At 45.1% G+C, this 26,651-nt stretch overlaps 1 protein-coding gene across 1 annotated transcript in view; it reads right to left on the reverse strand.

Annotated features, from left to right (window-relative positions):
* The window catches only part of CCDC57 (coiled-coil domain containing 57), an 817,765-nt gene that overhangs the window by 599,603 nt on the left and 191,511 nt on the right, over positions 1–26,651 (reverse strand). The window contains exon 7 of the mRNA XM_086931199.1: positions 11,579–11,779. Coding sequence (XP_086787325.1) covers positions 11,579–11,779 — 201 coding nt within the window. The remainder of the gene's footprint in view (positions 1–11,578; positions 11,780–26,651) is intronic.

Consider the following 26,651-nt stretch of genomic DNA (forward strand, 5'->3'; position numbering starts at 1 on the left):
GCCTCCTCCCAAGCAAAACAAGACATTATCCAACACGTTCGCGCATTGGACGGTGGGAGCTCCCCATCGGGCTCCCAGACCTCAGAAACCTAGCTTTTGGGCACCCCTCTACACCCTGCAGTTCTTCATAGGCTTCACCATCATTTCACAGAGATGAGAATGCTCTCCCACTCCCTGTGCTTGCTCACCCATTGCCCAGACTTCATCTTGGCAGCGGCTCCGGAGCGTGCGTCTCAACGGTGGTGCTGATTCTCTGAGACTCACTTCCCCTCCTATTCCTCGGAGAGTGACATCTCTGGGATGGCTTGTGCCCCTGTGCATGGCTTGCTCCTGCAGTGGAATAGGTCTTGTTGGCCATGTTGGCCACGGTTGTCATTGGACGTTTTGTTTCTCTTCTTTTTCTTTCTCCCCCTTCCTCTTTCTGTTTTCTCTCCTTTTCCTAATGGTGGGGTGGCTCCAACTACCGTAGGTGCGATATCCTATTCGAAGGCTGCTACTCTTCCTCCCTGCTTGGCGAATGGTCCCGCGATGTGCCTCCACGCCGCCTGCTTACCCTGGGGCTACACTGGGGCGGGTGGGGCGGTGCTGCGCTCCTCCCTTATACCTCTGCATGTGTTGGCGCTTACATGTGACCTACCCATACCATGACCACCATTCCATGTCTGAAACTCCTTTCTCTTAATGTAAAGGGCCTTACCTCCCCCAACAAGCGACACCAGATACAGAGCCATCTACTACAACAGAATCCGGATATTATATTCCTCCAGGAGACTTACTTACTGAGGGCAGATACCTCTTGCACGGCTCACCCTGGATACCCCCTTCAATTCTGGCCCTCTGCTCACACTAAATCAGCTGGGGTGGCTATTCTCTGTAGGGCGGGCATTAGCCAGGGCAACCCCAGAGTGTTCCGTAGCAAGGATGGCAGGTTTCTCAAGCTGATGGTCAAGATCTGGCAGTGGGCTCTCACCCTCTGTAACATCTATGCTCCTAACCAGGCACAAGTCCTCTTCAGGGACCTCTTGCAGCAACACTTAACACACAATGACACTAACCTCGTCATGGGGGGAGACTGCAACTTGGTCTGGAACACGGGCCTTGACCGTAGTGACGGCTCGTATCGTGGGACAGAAGCTATGTCCGACGCCTTAAAGAGGAGCTTCACTGACCTTGGTTCAACAGATATTTGTCACTACCATTCCCCAGCCGCTTGAGTCTATTCTTATTATTCGCATGTCCATCGCTCTTCCTCGCGCATTGACTATATCTTTGTTTCCCACTCCCTGATTAGCGACACTCTCTTGGCGCCCATGTCTGACATCTTTGTCTCCGATCATGCTCATGTGGAATTTCTCATGCAGGACCTTCGCTCTTGCCGACCCCCGATGGTGCCGACCCCCCCCAACTCCTCTGGGATCCCGTAGACATTGAGGCTATTCGGGACGCTGTCACCTCCTACTTTGCATCCAACGATCTCCCTGAAACCCCCTTCCCCGTGGTCTGGGATAAGTTTAAGGCCACTATCAGCGGCTGCATCATGTCATTCGCCATAGCCCAGGCTCAGGAATCACTTCTCTTTGAAGATAATCTCTTGCAGGATATAAAAGCACTTGAAAGACTGGACCAGGGACGTCCACTAGCTCTCCATGTGAGAATACTTGCCATGCTTCAAGGCCAATTGCGGGCACATAGAACCAACAAAGCGGAACAGGCTCTTTTAGCCCTGAAGCAACGGTACTACGAGGGGGAGATAAGGTGGGTGCGGACCTGGCCCGGGCCTCTGGGTACAGACCGCACATCGCCAAACTTAAACTAGAGGATGGCACATGGGCAACCACCGAAACCGTTAAGTTGCGAGCTTTCCATGACTACTACTCATCTCTCTACACCAGGGAAACTCCCAGCACAGAGGTGATACAGGCCGTGTTGGGTGAGTGTGCCTGATCCCTGATTGGACGCTATCACGCGCAGCTTCTGGAGGACCCGCTAACCTCGGAGGAGCTCTCAGGCACCCCAAAGGACCTACCCCTTGGTAAATCTCCGGGGCTGGATGGCCTTTCGAACTCCTTCTATTGTACCTTTCTCCCGCAACTCAAACCTCATCTGCTCCGTCTTTTTAACTCCTTCTTGGACACCGAGGGGCCCTCCACGTCTATGTCCATGGCCGAAATTGCCCTGATTCCCAAACCAGGGAAGGATTATAGACTATGCTCCTCTTTACGCTCCATTGCGCTCCTAAACACAGACATCAAAATGTCCACCAAAATGCTAGCCAAGCAACTTGATCCATACCTGCTCGGGCTTATCAAACCTGACCAGGTTGACTATATTCGATATCGGCAGGGCACGGAAAATGTGGGAAGCATCGCGCACTTGGTCGGAAAGGCTCGGCACTGGAGGATACCCTTCTGCCTGTAGGTGCTAGATGCTGAAAAAGCATTCGACCGGGTGGATTGGGTGTTTCTTCGGACAGTCCTACACAAAAAAGGGCGAGGCCCCCAGATGATTGCCAGGATCATGGCACCGTATCTCTCTCAGTTGGCACAGGCGCGGGTCAACGGCCAGCTCACGGAACCCATCTCGATTCAAAGAGGCACTCGCCAGGGGTGTCCCCTTTCTCCCCTCTTGTTCGCCTTGGTGGTCAAACCCCTTGCGATTATGATTCGCCGTCCCACTGATATACATGGCATCACACTGGGAGGGCTGGACCATAAAATCGCCTTGTTTGCGGATGATCTCCTTCTTACAATCTCTCGTCCCCGAACCTCACTGCCTGCTCTCCACAAGGTGCTCCAATCGTTTGAATTAGCCTCAGGCCTTAAAATTAACCATGCTAAATCATGGGCCCTGAATCTCATGATCCCTGAGGCAGAGCTCCCTGTGTTCCAATCCCTTGTCCCATATTGATGGGCCTCCCATTCTATTCCATTCAGTGAGAAGTGTGGCTCACTGGTTAGAGGAGGCATACCCTGAAGCAGAGGTCAGACCCGGGATCAGGGTTTAAATCCAGACGCGGCAGGGTCTTGAGCCCAATTGTCCACGGACTCGTTAATTCTCGCTTCGGTGCCCACTCTAATCATGGGTTCACACTCTGCAACTCTGGGCATTAGCTTGCTTAATCTCCACAATGGGCTCCCGCGGCGGGATGCCTGGCTTTCACCTTGGAGATGCCCAGTACGGGTTATCTCAGAGGGAAAAGCCAGGACGGGTTCCCAAGGCAAGCGCCGAGATGCCCTAGGGTAAGTCGAGCGCTATATAAGAACACACATACATACATACATATTCGATACTTAGGCCTCAACTTGACCCCCGACCTTGCCTCGTGATCGCAAGCTAACTGGCAAGAGTGTAGAAAAGCAACTTGAGAGCGTGGAAATCCCTCCCTCTGTCTTGGCTGGGACGCCTGAACACAATCAAGAAGTCGATACTCCCAAACATACTCTATCTGTTCCAGACTCTGCCCACGCTTTTATCTCAGCATCCAATCCAGAGCCTTCAGCGTGACCTCACTCCGTTCATCTGGGGAGGGTGTCGGCCGCACTTCTCCAACAAGATTCTTTCGCTGCCGCGAGACAGTGGGGCTGGCTTGTCCTAACCTGCTTGAGTATTAGTGGGCCTCTCATCTCCGTTTTATCTCGGAATGGATGGCATGGGAAAGTGAGAAGGTCTGGTTTCATATGGCCAGGGTGGTGACCGATCGACCCATCTGGGATCTTGCCTGGCTCCCGCTGGAGGCATGCTCTCGTAGTGCCTATATAGCTATTCCTAAAAAGACGGTGCTTGAGATCTAGGACAAGCTAGCGTTGTCTAGAGGCCTTACCACTTTCCCGTCCCCACACACCCCCATCGCCAGCAACTCCCCCTGCCCGCTAGCTCTTCACCCACACTCTTTCTCAGACTGGTCGGACAGGGGCTGTCCAACGGTTCGGGACCTCTTCTCGGGGGACTGTTTCAAATCTTTTGATCAATGTAAGCAAGACTTTCAACTGTCGGAGGGGGTGCGGTATCAATATATTCAACTCCAACACTGGGTCCAGGCTTCGTCTTTGGCACGGGCAGCCACTCATCCCTTTACCCCTTTTGAACAGCTGCTGTGCTCCTTTGATAACACCAGGGGTCTAATCTCTCGTACATATCGAATTCTCCAACACTCTCCGAGGATCACCCGGCATGCTTATCAGTCAAGGTGGTACAAAAGGGGGTGGTAATGGATGGAGCATCTGAACCAATCAAACACTCACACCCAGTCAAAAGATGTGGGTTTAATCCATCACCGTTCTTTAGCCCACTCTGCCACACCAGTTCAGACATGGCTATTTGCAAATCAATCTGACCCTGTGCCTCATGGGAACAGTCCAGCCCGAACTGCCAAGCCATGCCTTCCCTGGACCGGAAACAAGCTTCTGAGGACCCGTTTCTGGCATTCCAGCGGTCTTCAGCCCGGCTTTCTTGAATCCAGTGGCAAAGTGAGCAAGAGACTCACGTCTGAGCATACCCTGCCACACTAATGGCGTCCAAAAGCGGTACAAAAGGGGGTGGTGATGGACGGAGCATCTGAACCAATCAAACACTCACACCCAGTCAAAAGATGTGGGTTTAATCCATCACCGTTCTTTAGCCCACTCTGCCACCCCAGTTCAGACATGGCTATTTGCAAATCAATCTGACCCTGTGCCTCATGGGAACAGTCCAGCCCGAATTGCCAAGCCATGCCTTCCCTGGACCGGAAACAAGCTTCCGAGGACCGGTTTCTGGCATTCCAGCGGTCTTCAGCCCGGCTTGCTTGAATCCAGTGGCAAAGTGAGCAAGAGACTCACGTCTGAGCATACCCTGCCACACTAATGGAGTCCAAAAGCGGTACAAAAGGGGGTGGTGATAGACGGAGCATCTGAATCAATCAAACACTCACACCCAGTCAAAAGCTGTGGGTTTAATCCATCACCGTTCTTTAGCCCACTATACCACCCCAGTTCAGACATGGCTATATGCAAATCAGTCTGACCCTGTGCCTCATGGGAACAGTCCAGCCCGAACTGCCAAGCCATGTCTTCCCTGGACCGGAAACAAGCTTCCGAGGACCGGTTTCTGGCATTCCAGTCGTCTTCAACCCGGCTTGCTTGAATCCAGTGGCAAAGTGAGCAAGGGACTCACGTCTGAGCCTACCGCCATGGTATGCTCAGACGTGAGTCCCTTGCTCACTTTGCCAAAAAAAAACATGTTTAACAAAAAAAAATGTTTTATCATCAAGAGACCTTCTTCCCGAAGACAGTCTAATAATGGAATAGCCATGGCAGTTCTTATTGCCTTTTCATTCAAATCAGATTAAAAGTATGTATTTATCAAGCCAAAACAGGTAGGCTTAATTTGTTGGAAGAACTCGCTATGGGGATATGAAACCTGTCTATATCATCTGGTTGTGGATCTTTTGGTATTGGCTCAGAGCTAACCACATATGGCCCGACAAACTCACCCATATTGGATCCTTGGACACTCCAAAATGTGGTTCCTTATCCCATGATCCTTAGCTTTGAAAATAATCATTGTTATCATCCATGCTTCTTCTACCAAAGAGCTGTGATCATCATCATGTACAATTCATCAATATCATAATCGTCATGAGATCGTCTTGGAACATGGACTACTGGAGAAGTAGAAGGTGGTGGTGGTGGTACACAAGGAGGTGAGCAACAGCAGGTAGTTATCCACTAGACTGAGACTTGCATGGCAACATCAGACACATCTGTCGATGTTGAAGAAATGAAACTGAATGATGTGGCAATAATACTGAACCTGGTTAAATTGGATTCAGCAGCATATATATATATATATATATATATATATATATATATATATATATATATATATATATATATATATATATGCTGCTGAATCCAATTTAACCAGGTTCAGTATTATTGCCACATCATTCAGTATATATATATATATATATATATATATATATATATATCTATATTCATTCTCTGTTCAGAGCAAAGTAGGAGGATCGCCCTGAAGCTTACATGACTGGTGAGATAGAAAGAGCAGATGTCACAATCACAATTGACAAAAAAATACAACATCTGCAGTTGTTTCAAACTGTTACATTAAAAGGGACATTGGGGACAAAGGAACAACAGTTAGAATGTGTAAGCTAATTCCAGTCGAAAATCCTTGACATAAGAGGTAGGTCTTCATATATCTGTTGAATTTCCTTAAGGTTGTTTCACATCAAAGAGACAACTGCAAAGAATTTCAAAGGGAAGTGTCATAAGACTGCAGGGACACCCTCACACACTTGAGCTAGATAAAATCAACATTAGCAGCAATAAATGTTAAAAGAAATACTGCTAGACATCAAGTTAGGTGGAATGGTGAACCAGTGTTCAGTTTGTAGTCAAGGGTGTTCCCATGGAAGACTTTATTGACCAAGAAGAAAGTTAGAACTTCAACTCTTTGATTGACTGGCAGCGAGGGTGGTGGCATAAGTCCTAGTGAGCTGTGATCCAATCGTTTGGATTTTGCAATTTAGTTTTGATCCTTGAATTTTACTCACTGTTTTTGCGGCATTTACAGAAGTTGATGCTAAAAAGCGCAACAGTAAGGACAAGAGTGATATGGTGATGAGCTAGCAGTGGTGATACAGGGATTAGTTAGCAGTAGAGGCAGGATCCTGCATCTTTCCGGTCACCTTGTTGACTTATTCAGTGATGAATAGACTCAAAGAAGGACCCAAGATTTCTTACTGAGCCTGAAGTTATTAAGTTATTAAGAAACCACTCTAAGAACTGACCAATTAAATGAAAGCAGCAGAAGATTTCCAGAACACATATAATATGGATATTATGGGTATTGAGGGTGGCTGTAAATAACAAGTTACTTACCATTACTCATATTTAACTGAAGATTCCTCAACTTTCAGATATTCCCCAGGCGTACGTAAGGATACAGAAAAGGTTTAATGCAGTACCCATGCATGTTGGCAGGTTGCATCGTGGCAATGTCGCTCGGCTCTCGAAGGGACGTGCAGATCCTAATATGGGCACCCCCTGCATGCTGACATCTGTTGCATTCTAGACTGTCCACGCAGAGACCATTAGCACATTGGCTGTGACCAGTGTGCAATTCTCAAGAATTAAGACCTTATTAGATTACGAAAAGAGCTCAGTTTCTTGAAAGGGGATGTCAGTGAGAAATCTGTCTTCAACCAGTGTCTCATCCTTGGAAACGTTGATTTCTTCTTGGTGATTGCTTGGAATAGGTTGGTGGCTGCCTACATTGCTGTTGAGGATATTGTGGTCGGTATTGCAGTTGAAAGGGCTGATTTTGTTGATATAGACATAGTTGTTATCTTCCACTGCAGGAGAAAAGCCTACGGCCTCTTGTTCCTCAAAAGAGCATTTCCCTCATTTATAAATTACCTAGTGATGTTGCTGTGTCTATTTTGAGGATTTGTAGTGAGTCGTCGACATGTTTTTCAAATAATGCCTCTCCATCATATGGCTTGTTCAGGATTTTAATTTGGACCTCAGGTATGAAAGAAGTGGCTTTAAGCCATCTGTGTCTGCAAAGAACAGCCACTCCCGCAAACTGATGAAAACCTGTAGAAGCGCTATCCACTGTACAGTCTATCATCTCCAACAAAGTTCTTTCACCCTCTGTTACGATCTTTTTCACTCTTAGTAGACGATCTATGTATGGACTATGGAGCGATGTCTGATTACATCAGCCTATCATAGCGACTGAGGATCGCCAAGGATTGGAAGCCCTAACCGTAGTCACAGAAATAGCGGAAAAGCAATTTCCTGGATTGTCTAAATGTTTATCCTCTATATTAGGTGGTGTGGGAATTGGTGTATAAGGATTCTTGAAACAGCACAGGGCTGCTTGTGTTATTATGTAGTATGGATTTGGTTGTGCAATCAAACAAGGTGGAGAGTTTTCTGCTGCGTTATATTTTTTATCTAATCTGGGCAAGACAGCAGAGAACATTGCAGGATTTTTTTAATGATTTTAAGGCCTTCCTAACAAATGAAATCCACAATAGGGATTGCTTTAACTGGTTTTCTTAAAAGCTCTTTAAAGTCATACAAAAAACAATCTGATTGTTTTATAGGCATTGGCAATTCAAATATTTTCACTGCTCTTTCCGTTAGGTTGCTAAATCCTCCAATGTTGTCAGAGGGAGAATCGCTAGTTGTGTAGCACGAGGCGATGGTGTTGGAAGAAGGTAGTCATCCCATTCAGTGGGTGCACCCTGATCATCCAGCACTGCACCTACTTCTCTTTCTTCCTCTGAAGATACTCCCTCATCCACTGGTGGGAATGTAAGATTTGATGGAGGTGCCCTCTTAGGCATATGCACCTCTGGAAAATTATTAGGTGTTTAGTAGGTGGTTGTACATGAGGAGATTGTGGAGACCTTACTGCTTGTGTTGTTTAGGATCTGCAAACCTTCTATAATCATCTTCCAACATGCTCTTTAAGTCTTGAACCAAAGCCCTTAGTACCTGGATCATGTCTTCTTGAGGCTGATGATAACTTTAGGGTTGGTTTTGCCCCATATATTGAAAGGGTCTATCAACATATTGTTGTGATCCAGAAGAATAACATTATTCCTCAAAATCTTCTTCACATTCCTCTTCTTCTTGATATTTCACATTTAATTCAGAAGGATATGGGCAGTTCCATATGGTCCGTCTCCCTCATCTGAATTCTCTTCATCTAATAAATGGGTTGGTGGAAGAGATGACACTTTACAGGGGGGGGTATGCTCCGGCATCAGTAAAATAGCCTGAGAAAGTATTTTCTCCCTAAGTGACGTTGTCAATAACATTGACTTAAACAGTGTTCTCACTATTGACGATGGAAATGTTACCATCATCGATGAGTTCGGCCTCAATTTATTCGACAATGATATCACCAACCCTGCGTATAAGTTGTTGCAGATGCTGCAGTTGCCGATATTTTCATAGACTTTTTTTAGTTGACATTGAGGCAGATTTTTCTGTCAATGGCACTTAGGAGGGCTTTTTGAATTGTAAAGCTAACTTGGGAGAAGGCGTTGCAAGCTCAGATTTTGATTTCTCTCATGAGACATCTCCTTTTTATATGTCTGTAGAAGCATTCCGCTGATGGACTATGCTCCCTTGATGACCTATGATAGGTTTTTTAGATCCTTTTTTAGGTGGTTACCAAGGCAGTCGACCTTTTGACCTCCCCCTTTTATGAGTCTTCAGATATGATTTTGGGGAACACTCACTATCATCCTCAGAAACGGAGGCATCCTTCTCTTTAGCTTTCTGAAGCCATATTAGTAGACTTTCCTCCCTAACCTTTAAGATTTTTTAAATGAAGGTACGGCAGATTTTACATTCCTTACCTTATAGTAGTGGTGAAGGAAGTGGCTGCCTTCCTTGTGAGGATCGTCTGAGTGGAGCCTCTTCTTTTCACATGTTCCACAAGGTTTGAATTGGATAAATGGAGCAAAGCTCAGGGAAACTCCGATCACATGATGTGGGGTAGAAAATTTGAGGGAAGGAAATCTCTGAGGGGAGTGTTCTATAGGGTGATGTAGCCTGATTGGCTGGAGTTCAGTTCTATTTAAATAATGTGGATAAGATGCAAAAGTGAATGGGGTATGTGTGACACAGTGCGGCTTTCTAGTTATATCATGGGGCTCCTACTTCGACAACGGGGAATGATTTAAGCATGTGAATCTATGAAAGATTAAATACTGGAGAATCTGCAGTTAGATAGAGTATCCACCAGAAAGAATGTTACTGAAGGCAAGTGATTTATTCTTCCGATAAGTACTTCCAACCGCAGATTTTTCACCTTTTGAATAGGTACCAAAGCAGGTGTTGAGTCTATGAACTGGCTCAAACCAAAAAATCCTGCAGGACTGAGTGAGCAAAATGTCCATATCGACAGACTTGACTGCCCAGACAGTAGTGCTTTGTGAATGCATAGTGACTCCCATGTAGCAGCCTGCCAAATATCCAGAAAAGGCACGCCATATCTCAAAGCATAAGGTGTAGCCTTAGCTCTGGTTGACTGGGCCCACAAACCTTCATCTGTGCTGCTTCTTAGCAAATGCATAGCAGATTTTAATGCGGAGCACAATCCATCAACAGTGTGTCCTCTTCTGCACTGCTTTGCCCTTGTTTGCTCCAGCGAATCCCACATACAGCTGATAGTCCACAGGATATTCTCTGGCATGATCGATGTAAAAGCTAACAGCTCTTTTCGAATCCAACTGATGGCGTCTCTTCTCTTCCACAGAGGGGTAAGGTGGCTGCTATAGCTCAAATGGCCAGTTCCTAGTGTGGGGGAAAGGAGTCAAGTCCCGATTGGACTTTCTATGCTTGTTCTTCGTCTCACCCAGACTTTAACTATGACGACGAGCAGCCATGGGTATGGGAACTCTCGTTTGACTTCTACCAGTCAAAGCCTGGATTCTTTCAGAGTTTAACGACATAGAGCTTCACTTCACAGTCCCAAATATCCTTCGGCTTCATCAAAGCGCAGTCACTGCAGGCCTCTGAGTTCTGTTCTGAACCTAGATACCAGAGGCAAACCTGATGGGTGTCTATCATGGACATTTGATTCTAACACTCCCTGCAAGGTGTAAGCCCTGTTGCCTTGGGAGTTGACATTTTCCCTTGCATAATGAATCTCTCAAAGAATTTTGAGAAAACAATTTTTGAAGAACCCATGGGTAGCTCCGTTTGATGATGCAAAAGGAAGCAACTGATGCATGTGGCACCTATATGCGGTTCCACATGTCACTTCCAGATCAGAGCAATGCCAGAGCAGAGCCACATGACCCCACCTCCTGGCCCGCAGGGGTACTACTTTTAAAAGTTTTGGATGCAGTCAGATGCCTGGGGAATATTCAAAAGGTGAGTTCTATGCTGTCAGAAATATCTATCAGGAGAAAGGACCTACCTTAACACAAGTTGTGTAAGATTGGTGAGGGAAGACACGAACTATTGGAGCACAGACACTTAAGTACAAAACAAGGACATAAGACGAGTGAGGAAGTTTACAAGACAATATTGGACCAGATTCCTTCTACAGAGCAAGTTCCCCTTGGTATTGAATATCCTGTTTGTGTCTAACACCTGTCTGGAATTCGCTAAGGAGTTTGTATTCAAGTTGCCATAAAATTGTGAAGTCACGCCAATTCAAGAATCGTTGAGAGAGAATATAAACTTGAATTGGGATTGTAGCTTGCCAGAACATTTGGATCAGTGGTTAGTAAGCAATGACTTACCTTTCAAATAAAAAATACATTCTTAAGACCTATCCAGAATGTTCGAGAGGCACTCACAGTGTTTGCAGTATAAAGCTCAAAGTGTGACTAGGAAGGTTTTAATAATTAAACAGACTGTTTCTGTTTTTAGAACCGCTACATTTAAATTGAATTGGTTCTATGAGCAGGAAACATAGTCTAAGCTTAGCAATTTCGGAAAACAAAGGCAGCCCGACATCTACAATCCTGCCACATGCGCAAAAAGCCATGTCCATGATGTTATTACATAAAATGGAGCACTGCGCTCATGACTCTGCTACTCACTTTTCAATGGTGGCATCCTTTTCTGCCAGGGTGTCCGAGTGTGTCCACTGCATCCTGCGCTGCTCTATCTCAAGGGTCTCTTTGGCTACCTGTAGCTCCCTGATCTGGGTCTCCAGCGCCTGCTCCTGCGCTCTGTGCGCTTCTTTCATAGCCTTTAGCGCTGCATCTCTCTCACGGGCAAATCTGTCCAGTTGTTCATGCCTGGAAATATCAAGCAAAAAAACACAAGTGATGGCTAATAGAAAGAAACAGAAACCCCCGTTACTAGTGATAATGAACTTTCTATACATTTAGAGCTGAGAAATTCATTGAGAAGAAAAGAAACTTCACTTCGGTTCATGGCCTAAAACATCATCAAACTACACAACGTTGGTGCCAATGCAGAGTGTTTAAGTCCTTGACAAATTGCCTCTCATTTCCCATTCCGGAGGGGTGGGGTTGCGAGTGGGTATGGGGGTTGGTACAATTCTTAATCCGGAGCCAGTTACGCAAAACCAATTACCGCACCTCCCTGTATCAGTAATTACTGAGTGCGCAAGTTGTCCCTGTGATTTGAGCTAAGCGCGAGGAGGCCTCGGTGGAGCAGGTTAGGTCGGTTCGCAGAGGAGGAGGATAGGTGGTTTGGGGTAAAGATGTGCTGAAATCCTGAGGGAAGTTGACGTATGACACTGGTTGAGCTATAATAGAGCGGTGACTGAAAACTTCACAAGTGGCAAGTGTGGGGTAGGTCGCTGGGCGTGACTGTGTTAGGGTCCTGGAGCACACTGTATTGGGATATTAGGCAAGGTTGCCAAGAGAAGAGATACTGTGGCATTCACTGTGACACTTTGTTGCGGTGCCTGGTGAGGATGCTTTGCTGAATAAGCAACAATATGTTGGCGTCAACCCATCTGTGTGATGCGAAGGTAAAAACCCAGGCAAATTAAAACAAAATATCTGGCAAAAAAAGAGATATAATTGAAAAAAACAACACAGCATAAGGAGAAAAAGCACAAACAAACTATGATGACATGAAAAATTTAATTATACTTATAAAAATTGATATGAACATATTCAATGATACAAATATTTTAAAAAGTTTTTAAAAAACAATTCTTCAGTCCAATTAATATACTGTAATCAGGGAAATAATAAAGCATTGATGTTTCCCAAAATTAATCGAAGAAGCTGATTTCTGACAGAAATCAGCTTCTTCGATTAATTTTGGGAAACATCAATGCTTTATTATTCCCCTGATTACTGTATATTAATTGGACTGAAGACTTGTTTTTTAAAAACTTTTTAAAATATTTGTATAATTGAATATGTTCATATCAATTTTTATAAGTATAATTACATTTTTCATGTCATCATAGTTTGTTTGTGCTTTTTCTCCTTATGCTGTGTTGTTTTTTTCAATTATATCTCTTTTTTTTGCTAGATATTTTGTTTTAATTTGCCTGGGTTTTTACCTCCGCATCATATTGCTTTACCCTGACCCAGGAAATTTATCCCATTCAGGGGGTCCTTGTTTATTTCTATAAAGTCAACACATCTGTGTTCTGGTGCTCGGTGAGGTAGCGTAGGACACCTTCAGCAAAGACGTAAAAGGTACTTGTGTGCAGTCCTAATTAATTCGCAGTCATTTATATCTTCATTAAAATGATAAACACTAGACTATGTTGACCTAAGTGTGTGATACTGGAACAAGTTTTTATAGAAAGTTATATTTCTGTCCTGAAACATGTTTCATGCCTATCTAAAACAACAATTTCTAAATCAAATTAGTATTCAAAACGAGCTTTAAAAAAGCAGTCATATTTGTGTCCCGTTTTAGTTGCTTATTTTAAAATAAACACCAAAGCAATAAAAAGAGTTTGAATGGAGCTTTGAGGTCGAAGAACGGGCCTATACCAACTTGGGCGTGTCACTGTCATCAAAGGCCCACTGAGGAGGTTCCTTTCATGGTAGATCCGGAGTTTTAATCGTAGGGAAATAGGTCCTGTCACCAGTGGGGAATGCAGGGAGCTATGAAAGATTCTTCTTGCAATATTTACTCAGAACAAGGCCTTTAGGGCAGGAGTAAAATGGGTGTTTTAGCTCAGATCTAAAACTTGTCTAGAAGTGGCATTCTGGACACTTTGAAATTTGCTGATTTGAGTGCCTGTCGTCCAACCCTCTGAAATATTCAAGACATGACTGCATGAGAGGCCACCATAAAGAATAGTATACTCATGGTGTAGAAAGCACTTTTGTATTCTGTATATGTGTATGGGTCATCCATTGATCAGGATGAAAGGCAGATCACTGTGGGGGCTACTGGGAGGTGGGGTATTCCAAGATGGACTAGGCGAGGTTGCAGCATAGCCTTCTCTAGTTATTTATGTGTTTGTTCGTTTCATTGAGCGCACTGCTATTTCCAAGACTTCCAAGCGCTGCTGGAAAGAACTCCCTTTTGAGAGAAGAACAGCAACAGCCAATATGTTAGGCAGTTTAGGTATCAAGAGGTGGAAGGAATGGCATCCAGTGAGCTCTTACTTTATCCAAGCAATGGGAAAGATGGTCTGACTTCCCAAGCACAGTGCAAAAAATGCAATAAAAACCCAAGCATGCTTCTTTCTAGGAAGGAATGGAAGAAACTTCCTCATAAGTGTGAGAGTGAGGACGCGGTATGAGACCACTGACTTAGCCTGGGCAGAGATACAGGCCTTCTGGTGTATTAGGCCTGGAGATTTGACCTTAACCTGAGCTTTAGTGGGTGTGCCCAAATGCTCAGACCAGAGAGATTTGCCCCAGCGAGGTATATGGTTAACCAGGACAGAAGTTCTGTTTTGATGGTATTCAGTTTCCACTGGCGTTTCGAGGGTTGGGGAGGAGGGGGGGGGGGGGTGTCGACAGCACCGGTGCCCCAGCTCTATTTGTCACTGTTGTTAAATATGCCAGAAAGTGACACAAAAAAAACCAGACACTGACAAATTCACCACAAAATTAATGTATCTAAACACCTTTTATTGCAAAGCAGTGTTTGCCTAAAATATTTAAATCTGACTGTATGTCTGGAGTGTGTGTATATAGCTATATATACAAACTAGCAGCCCGTCCCGACCTTGTCCGGGTAGGCTTGAGGTACTCACCAGCATCGCGCTCCCCTGGGCATGTAGATGTCGACGCTCCTCCCCGCGCTCCTGGCCGCTCCTACCCCATGTGAATTGGACCTGGAAGGGTGTCGCTTCCGCACTCCGGACTTCGCAGGGTGATGCTTCCTTTCTCCTGGGCACTCCTCACGCTCCCCTGGGCATGACGATGTCGACGCTCCTGCCCGCGCTGCTGGCCGCTCCTACCCCATGTGAATTGGACCTCGCAGGGTGTCGCTTCCTTTCTCCTGGGCGCTCCTCGCAGGGTGTGGCTTCCACGCTCCCAACCTTGCAGGGTGTCGCTTCCACGCTCCTGTCCACTCCTCGCAGGGTGTCACTTCCGGGCTCCGGCCCTCGCAGGGTGTTGCTTCCGGCTTCCGCGCTCCTGTCCGCCGACCCGTGATGTCAGCACGCACGTCGTTAGCTGGCGCTACTTCGAAGGGACTACTTTTCCCAAAAAGTTACTTTGCCCTTATAGCATATATTTTTTGAGATATATAGCCTATGTCCATCTGCTTACCCTGACAATTCCAATGATGTATTGGGTGTTTGGATTGGCGCTGTGGTTCCAGAGTTTACCCGCCTCAAAAGTTCCCAGTTCTCACTTTATAATAGTAGTATAGATTATAAAGAGAGAACTGTTAAAGTTTGTGGTCCAAAGAAGCTTGATGCTTTTTAAATGTTGCAAGGTAAGTTTAATTTGAGGTGTTATTGTTTGTACTGTGTGCCCCTATGTCTGCCTTTTCAATTAGGGAGTGTAATTAATGTTTTGTTTTGCTTTTTGCGCTGTGTTTTGGTACTCAATTTTTATTGTTGTTTTGAGTGAACAGTGGTATTAGGGAAAGGTCCGTGAAAGCTCATTCATGTGTGTTTCTTCAAGTGTAATGAGCCTTATTTATCTTGGCATGTTTTCCTTTCACTGGCAGCCCCCTTGTAGAACCTTTGAAGTAGTGCAAATTGTGGAAGTGTGTCTGCCTTTTTGGAGCAATTACAGCGAGGCCTCCGAGTCTACCTTTTTTCAGCCCCCAGCGAGAACCTTTTAATTATGTGTAAGTGTGAGACTTTTTTGTTGGTTTATGCTGCACTGTCACATATGTGTGCATGAAGGTTTTATTGTTAGTTGTTGAAATGATGTGTGCATTTAGTGAAGCACTGATTGTGGTTTGAAAAGAAGTTAGAGGTTTGTTGCGAGGCAATGCAAAGCGGCGTCAATTACCAGCCATCATGCCTCGGCATTGTAAATGAGGCTTAGTCAATTCGTCTTCTTTTTGTTTTCTTGGCCGCCCCCTGTGCGAACCTTTAATGTCATGGAAATTGTGAAATTGTGTCCGCGTTGTTGGCTGAATGTAATTGAGCCCTCTGTGAAAGTGTTTTTTTCGTGACGACGTTGATAATGTGCTCCGTGCATTCAAGTTTGTTCTACTGCTAAGTGTGAAAGTGTGTCCGCTTTTGCACATGTAATCGAGTGCTGAAAATTGTTAATTTGTGTCCACGTTGTTGCCTGAATTTAATTGAGCCCTCCGTGAAGGGGTTTGTCCTTTTGACGTTAATAATGTGGTCCGTGGTTGAAAGTTTGTTGTACCGCTAAGTCTAAAAGTATCTCCGCTTTTGCGCAGGTTATACAGTGCTCCTTTCCTGGAAACGCGTTTGTCCGTACGACAGGAATAATGTGCCGAGTGCGTCAACCAATCCTTGTTCTTTTTTTTGTAGTCACGTGCGTGTTGGACCAATGTGTGAAAATGTAGGAAAGTTTTCTTGGCAAGTACTGTGGAACTTTTATGTAATGTAGCGTGATAGGTAGTTTGGGCAGGGCGCGCCCCTTTGGTGTGGTGTCACTTGACTGACACTGATCGGATTGTGTAGTGGGCTGTGACTAGAAGTACGGCGCCCCATCTCTGCGCCCCTTTTTCTTACGAAGAGGCGCCCCTTTGTTTATGTGGGATCCAAACACTGGTGAATTCGCTGAATGTGTGAGCGATGTTTGAAGTGAGTACCCAGCCCATGCCACACAGCGAACTTGTAATGTTTGGAGGCATGCCCCTATCACAATGTCGGTCCTCAGTAGCATTCCCAAAACGCTGTTTTGGTCACCATTGAAAGCCGTATAAATGCTTAAAAGTTTGTATTTGAAATCGCTGTCAACAAATCGGTGCGTATGTCTCCAGTGATTGTTCATGAAGTCGCTGTGTTTTGTGAAGGGGCTGTTGTTCATGAAGTCGCTGTGTTTTGTGAAGGGGCTGTGTTTTCCTGTGTGTTTGGCCCCTGAAGGGGCTGTGTTTTGTGTGTGGTTGGCCCCTGTAGGCGAGTGAAGTGTCATGCATTTTGGGACATGCCCCTCTGTCAATGTTACCGCCCACATTAGTTTGACACGCCCATGCTACTCCCTAACAGCAGAACAACGCCCACAAGGAACTACTTTAACCCAAATGTTCTTTGCCCTTTATAATGTATATGTTGTACAAATGTATAGCCTATGTCCATCTCATGGAGCTCCCCTTTCCAACGCTATATTGGGTGTTGTGATTGGTGGTGTACTTCTGGAGTTTACCCGCCTCAAAGGTTCCAAGTTCTCGCTTTATAATAGTAGTATAGATATAGATAAATATATAGATACAACGGGCGGCCCAGGATAGCACTGCAGAAATGATATGCACCGCCTGAAAGTGGGGGCTTAGCAGTTCTTCAATTAGAATTATATTACTTAGCTACGCAGCTACAATGACTCCCCATTTTAGTGTCAGTGTCTGCATGATGGCTGCATGCAGGAGGAACTGACCCACCGGCAAACCAGTCTCCGCTGTTAGGGTTGCAAAAGACAACAGGGCACCGTCCGCATATAGGTCTCCAAGTGTCTCCACTCCTGCTTCAGTCCAGGGCGTCAGCACTACATCTGGAACAAAATCTCTACCTCTGGATGTCCCAATAAGTGGCAGTATTGGGGCATAAGGAATTATGTCTTTTGTAAGTTGAAGGCTCCTCCGTTAGCATATATGGGGCAATTCCATATGTATCTGTGTCGGGCGGGGAAGTTTCGCGAGTGGATGAAATGCACTATAGATTTGAGTCTGTGTCCAGGATGATGACTCGGTCGCAGTATCCATCCGGTTCCTGTGCAGCTAAGTAATATAAGACTTGACAATTGAGCCGCCAACACACCAGTTGTTGCAGTATCTACATGTGATGGGGGAGGGGTCACACTGGCTGGTGCAGGCCCTGCTTACTCACTGTTAAAATCAATACAGAGACTCGGTGCACGTTGGACTGAGCACAAAGGTCGACCCTGGACCAATAAAGACTGGGAACGTGTCTTAGCCTTTGCCACACACATAACGCAATTCACGTTTTAAACTTATACAAACATTCATATTGCATAGAGCGTATCTTTCGCCAGACAAGATCAACAAATACTTTACCATCACCTCCTCACCCGGTTGTCTGAGATGTCATCTTCTATACGCTGAACTACTGCATATGCTGTGGTCCTGCCCCCTACTTCTGTTCTACCGGTACACAATAACGGAAACACTCACAAGCAGCACTAACACTGAGGTCCCGAACACTTGGGAGGTTTGTATTTTAGGATTTTACAAACAAACAAAAGCTAACAAAGTAAGTTATAGATTTCGTGACTTGGGCTTAATAACTGCAAAACAATTGATAACCAAGAGATGGAAACACAAAGACTCTCCAGAGGTACCCCACTGGTTAAAATCCCTAGAGATCTGGGCACAGGAAGAGAAGAAACGGCTGTGTTTCCCATCGCGCATGCCTGGGATGATATTCTGACAGCCCTTGTACAAACTAATGCTACGTCACACACGCCTCTCACGCAGCAGGCGGGAGATGATGCCTAGCGTGTTGCCTGGGTGGAACTGACAGGATGTACTCACTAGACGCCTTGGCCATAGCTGTTGGGACGAGCACTGAAACCACAATCCATCATGACATGTCAGACATAACTTCAGACACATGATACCTTAGTGTCCATGAGACTATGCACAGTACAGGAAAAGTAACTCGCATCCACTATGTGCACATGGCCCTTGGCATGACTTCACTCGAAAAGCGCATACCACACTGGACACACGATCCTTTAAGTACTAGATCTCCTTTTTTTTTGCACTTATTTCATTTTTATTAGTTGTGGTTAAAATGTTAGAAATGAAGATGTCTTGCAATCAGTTATGATATTCACTTCTTATCGCCCATGCACTACTGTCTACTGTGATCCTAAAGTTAAACTACATATGGGCCATGCACTTCTGTAATAATTGTCATGTTTGCATATGGTTAATTATTGTTGAGAGGAGCCACATGTAATAAACGAGCCCTGCTTCTCATTCAGAGGTAACGGTATGCGTGGGTTGCAGATACCCATGCTAATTTGCAAATGCACGTCAACTCCTGCAACACAGATGCTACTTATGCTATGGTTATGGGATGATAATACCTATAATTGTAAATACAGTGACATAGCAACATTGATCTTGTAAAAAGTGCGGCATGTACCAATGCTTAGTTTGTTTGTATCAGGAAAAATGATTAAAAATACAATAAAGACATCCAAAAAATAAATAAATATACAGATACACACAAAGTCAAATGTAAACATTTTAAGCAAACGTACATACACACACATACTTATATGAACTTTGTAGGTGGCTCTTGTACTTTTCTCTGTGACCCAATTTGTGCCCTCCCCCCCCCCACCCTTAAAAGTGAAGTGAGTTTTAGAGACAGCACTGCCAGTTACAGGTATTTGTGTCTCATTCATTGGTCATGCATGTGCATCACTGTCAAGTTTCACAATGAGTTTTGTATTATTGGCATAGAAGATAGGCCTGCACTCAAAAAGTCTTAGTAGCAATGACATGGGCCATACATAGATGCTAGTCAGAATAGGCAACAAGGACAACGTGTGAGGTATGCCACAAGTTACTCCTGCCTAACAGATTTTTAAGGAGGGGGTGAGAGAATCTGGCAGCAGGTAGCAAGAAAAGGCTTGAACCAGTTAAGCAGGTACCACCACTATCAATATCTTCCAGTCTCTGAAATAACATTCCATGGTCTACAGTAAAGATCAAAAAGGAGCGATCCAAAAGGATTACTCCAGCTGTTTCCCTTTCATCCAAAATGGGCCAAACGGGGTCAAAGGATGCAACTCTTTGGATTCAGTGTCACACTCAGAATGAAAGCCTATCTACCATAGATCCAATACATCAGTCTCCAAGTAGGCGGAGTGCTGTTTGGCCAACACCTTCTCTTGAAAACGAGATCCCAGAAATAGGACGAGGATGATAACGTAGAAGTCCAAGAAATACAAACCAGGATGGCCAGGGACCATTCCATCCCTCTGGTAGATGATCTAGTGATTACTAAGGAGTTTAGGCAACAGAAGGTGTTAGCAGAGGCAGACTGGCTGGTTCGAGAGTGGCAACAGAGAAAGACAGGGATGAGTTCATGTACTTCAGGAGTTAGGATAATGCTTGATGAATCATCAGTTTACTCTTCAGATTACTAGTTTGGCTGGAATGCAACAGAGTCAGTTGGTAGGAGTAATATGAAGTTCATAAACTGATACAGGACTCTGAGAAGAGATTTAACAGGTTTCAGATGGAGAATAGAAGGCTGAGGGGAGAGTTAACTGAGCGGGAAATTGGTAGAAGAGAGATTAATGGATCAGTAGGACAAAAAATATCCTGGGGGTTCTGTCACGGGGCCTCTATTGTCACCATGGAACAAGGCGGGGACCTTAACTATTGTTCCTTTCCGCCCCGTCCTCAGGAACCCTACTGTCCCTTTAACGCGGCTTGGATCTCCCCGGTGGAGGTGGACTCCGCTCCTCTGACGTGAGGCGAGTCTGGCCTATCAGCACCAGAGGGGGCGAATAAGGAAGAGCACCCGGAACAGCACAGCGCGAAAGCCGGAGAAGGGAGTTGGGAGCTGAACGCCGTTCAGGATTTGGTACGAGGACGAGAAGCAGACGCACTACCAGGACGAGAAGCAGACGCACTGCCAGGACGAGAAGTAGACGAAGGGACCAGGAGTACGCCTGGAGGCCACCGTCACCACGAGCCGCCCTGCCGCACTTCGGGGGAAGTGTGGCTGGACAAGGTACGGGGCTGTTTGAAGGGATTGTTTGTCTCACGGGTGGGAACATATAGGGGAGGTCTGAGGGAGGACCCGGTACACCCACTGTGTGTCTCACTCCCGGTAATGCTGTTTCTTTTGGAACAAAAACACTGTGAAAACATCGCTTAAGTTTGGTGTTGGGCCCCGGTGACTCCTCAGTCCCCTTTTCCCCCTCCTTATCTACGAAGCACTCGGACATGTCAGTAATGGTCGGCTTGTCTTTTCCTTGTTTTTCATGATGCCGAGACGCGGAACCAAGACAAGAAGACCCGGACCAAGTGAAAAGAAACTTGAGGACCTCACTTCTTTCCCTTCGTTTTGTAGTCAAAGACAGACTCTATTTACTTTGTTGATCGTGAAATAAATAACGATCCTTTACTTACGAACGACTATTGGCCATTATTACCCTCACATCCGACCTCATACGACCCCCTCTCTTACTGGTTCACTGGTGAGATTTGGATGCATAGCTTGGCCAAACCAAGTATGAAGGCAAGGAAAAAATAGGACAGGACAGGATAGGACAGGACAAGATGGCTTCAGGTAGATGAAGATTCAGTTGTGAAGGAACAGGAATGGTTAAGTGAGATTGGTCTAAATCTTTTATGGTAACAAATGTGGCAAAGTGGAGTATTGAGGGGATTTAAAAAAGGAGCTGTGAAAAAGCACAGCATACTGAGGTATGTTTGGAGTCCCCCCAAGAGCCATAATGGGGCACTCCACTGATCAAGAAATGCCATGCGGGCTATATGTAGTTCAGTAAAAAAAAAGTAATAAGGAAAAGGTACCTACCTGAAATTCTATTTCTCTTTTATGTGTATTCTTTTTTAATTTAAAAAAAATGGCACACCATCTGTGCACACGTGGGATCCGTGGAATATCTATTAAAAAATATATTTTTGCATAGAAAAAACATTCCTACAGCAGGCACCATTTTCTACATTAATAAAAAAAACAAATCCAATTACCCAAATGAACAGTATATTGTATTTGGATGATTACATCATTGCATTAGACATCCTGAAAACCCTAAACTAAAAAGACAACATAGCCTCTTACAGACAGAGCACAAACTGTGCTAACTGGCACTGTACCTATAAGGAACTCTAAGGCTGCAAGTCTTTCTTATCATGCTGTGCTGGGTCGGTCAGGCAGTTTGTTTTGCAGAAAAATAAAGTGGAAGAATCACAACCTTTAGAGCCTCTTTGCCACCAGGAATATAGAATACTAACGCTTACATTCGCCATCGTGGGATTCTCTCTGATATACATAACCAGCACAATGGAATTGCAAGATACATTACAATTCTGGACAAGGTTTCTACAGGCGAAGAGACAAAAATGCATTTTAGGCAAATAAATAACACAAGGGAACCTGACCTATCATGGTATCAGGTGTGGAGTCAGAGAAAATGCAGTAACGTTTGACGAATGTGCACACAGAAATCGAGGTTGTCGCTTTCCAAATATCTGGAGTCGGTATCTTTCATATCAAGGCAAGCGCAGTTGCTTTCCTACATGCAGAATGGGCATTAGGTTTACTTGGAAGGAGTCCTTAGCCTTTTGATAATACATAATTATATGACAAACTATCCAGCTAGCCATGGTCTGTTTAGACCAAGTCATCCCAGTTCTGGCTGTGCCATAATTTACAATAGCAGTTTGGTTTGTCTAATGGCTTTAGTTTTAGTCATGTTGTTGTTTAGAGTCCTCTTCACATGAGTGATCTTTCTGCCACAGATGTATGATTCAGAGAGAAAGTTGGAAGTGAGACTGTCTGAGTAATAAGCAAATATGGAATCACTCTGGGCAGAAAGGAAGGATGTTTGCTAAAGGAAACTTTGTTACATTGGAAAACAAGATACAGTTCCACTGAACCCAAAGCTCATTCTCCTTTTCTGGCTACAATATTAGTCATGAAAAGGGAGACTTTCTCAAACCAGTTAACTTGTTTGTTCCTATTGCAGGAAGAAGCCTAGGGTGCACCATCAACAGCACAGCTGCCGCGAGTGAGGGGGAAGCGTGGTAACCGCGCTTAAAGCGCTGCCTCTCCAACCGTGACGCGGGAGGCACGCGGGCAGACGCCTGGACGAAGCCCGGACCAAGGGCGGGCCGTCTGGTCCCGTCAGAGACTGGACTGGGCCACCCCTCTAACGTGTGGTTCGTAAGCATTGTTCCTGGTAGTTTTGTTGCTGTCGACATCTGGTTGCTGGCTAATAATGAGCGAGCGTAAAGTGGGTGTGGGCTCAGGAGCCGTGGGGACACAACGCATTTCTTTCTAGGGCTGAATCAGCGCTAATCCACGAAATACAGCTCAATGAATGCAGGCTGTCGCTGGAACCCTTACAACCATCCAGTAGTACGGTGTTATCGCCTCTTCCTGAGCTTATTGTCACTGACAATGGAACACTACAGTCTAGACAAACCTCCCTGGTACGCTCGCACTCTCCATCTTCTAGTCAGGAAAGCTTAGCCAATACCCCCAAGACCCCTATGGTCCATACAAGGAGACAGAAATCAAGTCAGGTCTTCGTTGGGGAACCGCTACCAAAAAAAAGGAAAGCTCGAGGTCCCTTGAAGCTTAATCAACAGGTACCAAGAGCTGCCAAACGTAAGGCGGGTGAAAAAGGGAGTGAAGGCAGATTAAAGCCTAACAATGCCCATGATAATTCATGCATTACAAACTGCTACCACCGCTATACCTGACCAACCGACACCTCCGTCAGAGGACCCTTTTTTTTACATGAAGAGAGAATAAATTCCTAGCTCTGATTAACCCGCTATTAGAAAAACTGACCCAGATAGAGGGAAGGTTGGCAAGAATTGAGCAGTATTCCTCTAGTGCCATGCCACTTAATTCCAGTGTTCGGCAGGGAGAAGAGTTGGGCTCACAGCCTGTGAATAGAACAGACTTCAGGACACCCCCAAATATAGTACATTGTCACCCCCTCCACCTCCAACCGTAGTAGTACCCAAGGTTAACCAAATCACCCGTCTCACACAAAGTGTTGATCCACCTTCCTTGGTATCAATAGTGGGTGATACCCGCACCCGGGCTCCTCAACCACGCGGCAGTAATAATTCTCACGTCCCTTTGTCTTTACATCTCCCACCGGATGCAACACCTTTACACAGTTGTTCTGGACAATGTTCCTGTGTTACCGTTTGCTTCACAGGAACACTAGTCTTCATTGAGGAATAGGACCTTACATCTACTGACTGTCAGAACAGGTATTAAGCTTGACCTCTTTTCAGATTTTAAAATGGTTCGAAGAGAACCCTGGGTTGGCAAATCACACAAGTCCCTGTCTGGTGACTGTGTGGTTTTAAGCTTTGGGTCTCCGGGTTTGGTACAGCACATCTTGGATAGGTCTGGAAATCGGCACATCGAGATGGATGACATTAATATTTTTCCTCTGGGTTTTTTTTATCAACGGATTGTAGATAGCTGGCACAGTGTATGGAGGGTGGCACCCCAACCTTGTGGTCAATATAATTACTCAGTCCCTACGCGCATCTGTTTCGACATTTTCGCCTCCTTAAATGATGTCGATTGACTTGGATCAAATACTTGCCCATCCTATATAGACAGACAAGAGCATAGGGGACATTGTGGGAATGGCTCAGATTTAATTACCCACAGTAATGAAGGACTAATTCCACACAGGAGCTCTAAACAGGCAGGGGTTAAACATGGGGGTGGCATCAACACCTTGGGGGATGCAGGCCAAGATGGGGTGGATATGAGTAGGGCTGTGAGGGAGGACAATCTATCTGTTTCTCCCTTAGAAGGGTTCCCCACGTCCACCAGAACATCCAGCCCAGATGACTCAGTTAATGCTTATGTTTCCAACCCCTTGGTCACTCTCGACACTTTAAAACCTGGGCAAAATAAAACAAATCTGTTAGTAGTCTGCTGGAATATTGCGGGTCTTTCTTCTAAAACCTCTTCTACAGAATGATCAGCATTTATTGATGAACACAACATCTGGGCATTCCAGGAAACCTGGGTATTAGAACAAATGTATCAACCTGGGTTCCTAAATTTTTCCAAACCAGCTCTGGGGGGACTGAGGGGTAGACCCTCAGGGGGACTTGTCATCTGGGTTAGACAGCAAACGGGCTATTCAGTAGAGGAAGTTCAGATAGATAGTAGGGATATTATGGTCATCAGACTACGGATGGCAAACGCACCGGATATCCTGGTCATTAATGTTTACGCAAGAGGAATACCAGGGGTAAGATGCTATAGTACAGTCGCACTCTTAGATGGTTTTTAAGATCAGTACAAGGGACGCAGTAATTTGGCTATCACAGGGGATTTTAATTGCTCTTTTGCGCCCCTAGATCATGAGGATTACAACCTCGGCGATGAGGAGGATACACTATGGAACATTCAGTCCCTTGAACTCACACCTATTAAAAGATGGACTGAGATTGCATTACAATTAAAAAGACTATGTTTGGAACGGGGAGTAAGGGCAGTGAATGGGAGGTCTAATTCAGATAGGCGTGGCTCCCATACATTTAATAATGGGCTGAGAAGCAGCAGTATAGGTTATATTCTACTTAATATAGAATTCTGATCCTCCCTACTGGATATGGTAGTACAGGAGCGGATTGAAAGCGATCAGAACCTTCTTGTTTTGTCACTGCAGGTACCAGATTTTCCTGAACATAACCATCAGAAAACTGTGAAGACAACAGTGGACGTTCAGCTTATAAATGACTGGAGGAGAGTCAAATGGGCTAAGATTATTGACAATGAAGGGCATTTAGAACAAATGAAGGGGCTGGTGGAGTGTTCAATAGCTACCCTCCACACCTGTGTCACTCAGGAGGATATAAATTCAACCATTCTACAGGTCCATAATGATTGGTTTACTAAACTTAAAACCTTTTTTACTAAAAAGATACATAAACAGAGGAAAGAACCGTGTTTAAGGGTTGCTACTTGGTATAATAAATCTTGTAGAGAGGCATACAGGACCCTATCAAGAGCCATTGAACAAAAAGTTTGGAAGGTATTAAAAGGCAAGAGCCGGGTATAAGCAAACTTTATTACGAGCCAAAAGGGACTGGGACGAAAATTGTTGGCAAGACCTGCTTACGGCCAGCAAGGGGAAAACATGGCTAACTTTTGGCATCTTGTCAAATGGCGTAGTGGCAAATCAAACCAAGCTCCTGTTAACCATGTTGCACTTGAGCTGTGGAACTCACATTTCGAGGCCCAGTTTGCTGTCACCGGAGCTAGTACTGACCAATTTTACATGCCCAATCCCACTGCCACCCTGTACTTCTCCAGCTTAGAGGTCCAACACGCACTTAAATCAATTCCGAAAGGCAGGGTCCCTGGTCTAGACTGTATACCGGCGGACCGATTTATGCACGACGAGGGAAATTGGGTGAGCTATATTCAGCTACTCGCCAATGCTATAGCTAGTGGCGCCTCTTTTCCAGTAACCTGGTTTGGAACAGAAATCGTCCCGATTTTCAAAAAGGGAGATCGATCTATACATGGCAATTACAGGCCTATAAGTCTTATTGATTGTATTCAAACAATTTTTGCCAGGTTGGTGCTATGTAGAATATAGACGTGGATAGATGAAACAGACATTATGTTACCATTACAGGCAGGGTTTCGTCCACACACTGGAACCATTGATCAGGTTTTCAGGTTTATGATTATTTTTTGGCGGGTAGTTATCATAGGGGGGGTACAATCTATGGAGCGTTTATCGATCTTAAATCTGCTTTTGATTTGGTGCCTCGTAACAAAATGTGGAGAGTTTTCTTGGATATGGAGATACCACCTGAAATACTGGCCAT

This window comes from Lissotriton vulgaris, chromosome 7 (assembly GCF_964263255.1).
Source record: "Lissotriton vulgaris chromosome 7, aLisVul1.2, whole genome shotgun sequence".
NCBI lineage: Eukaryota > Metazoa > Chordata > Amphibia > Caudata > Salamandridae > Lissotriton > Lissotriton vulgaris.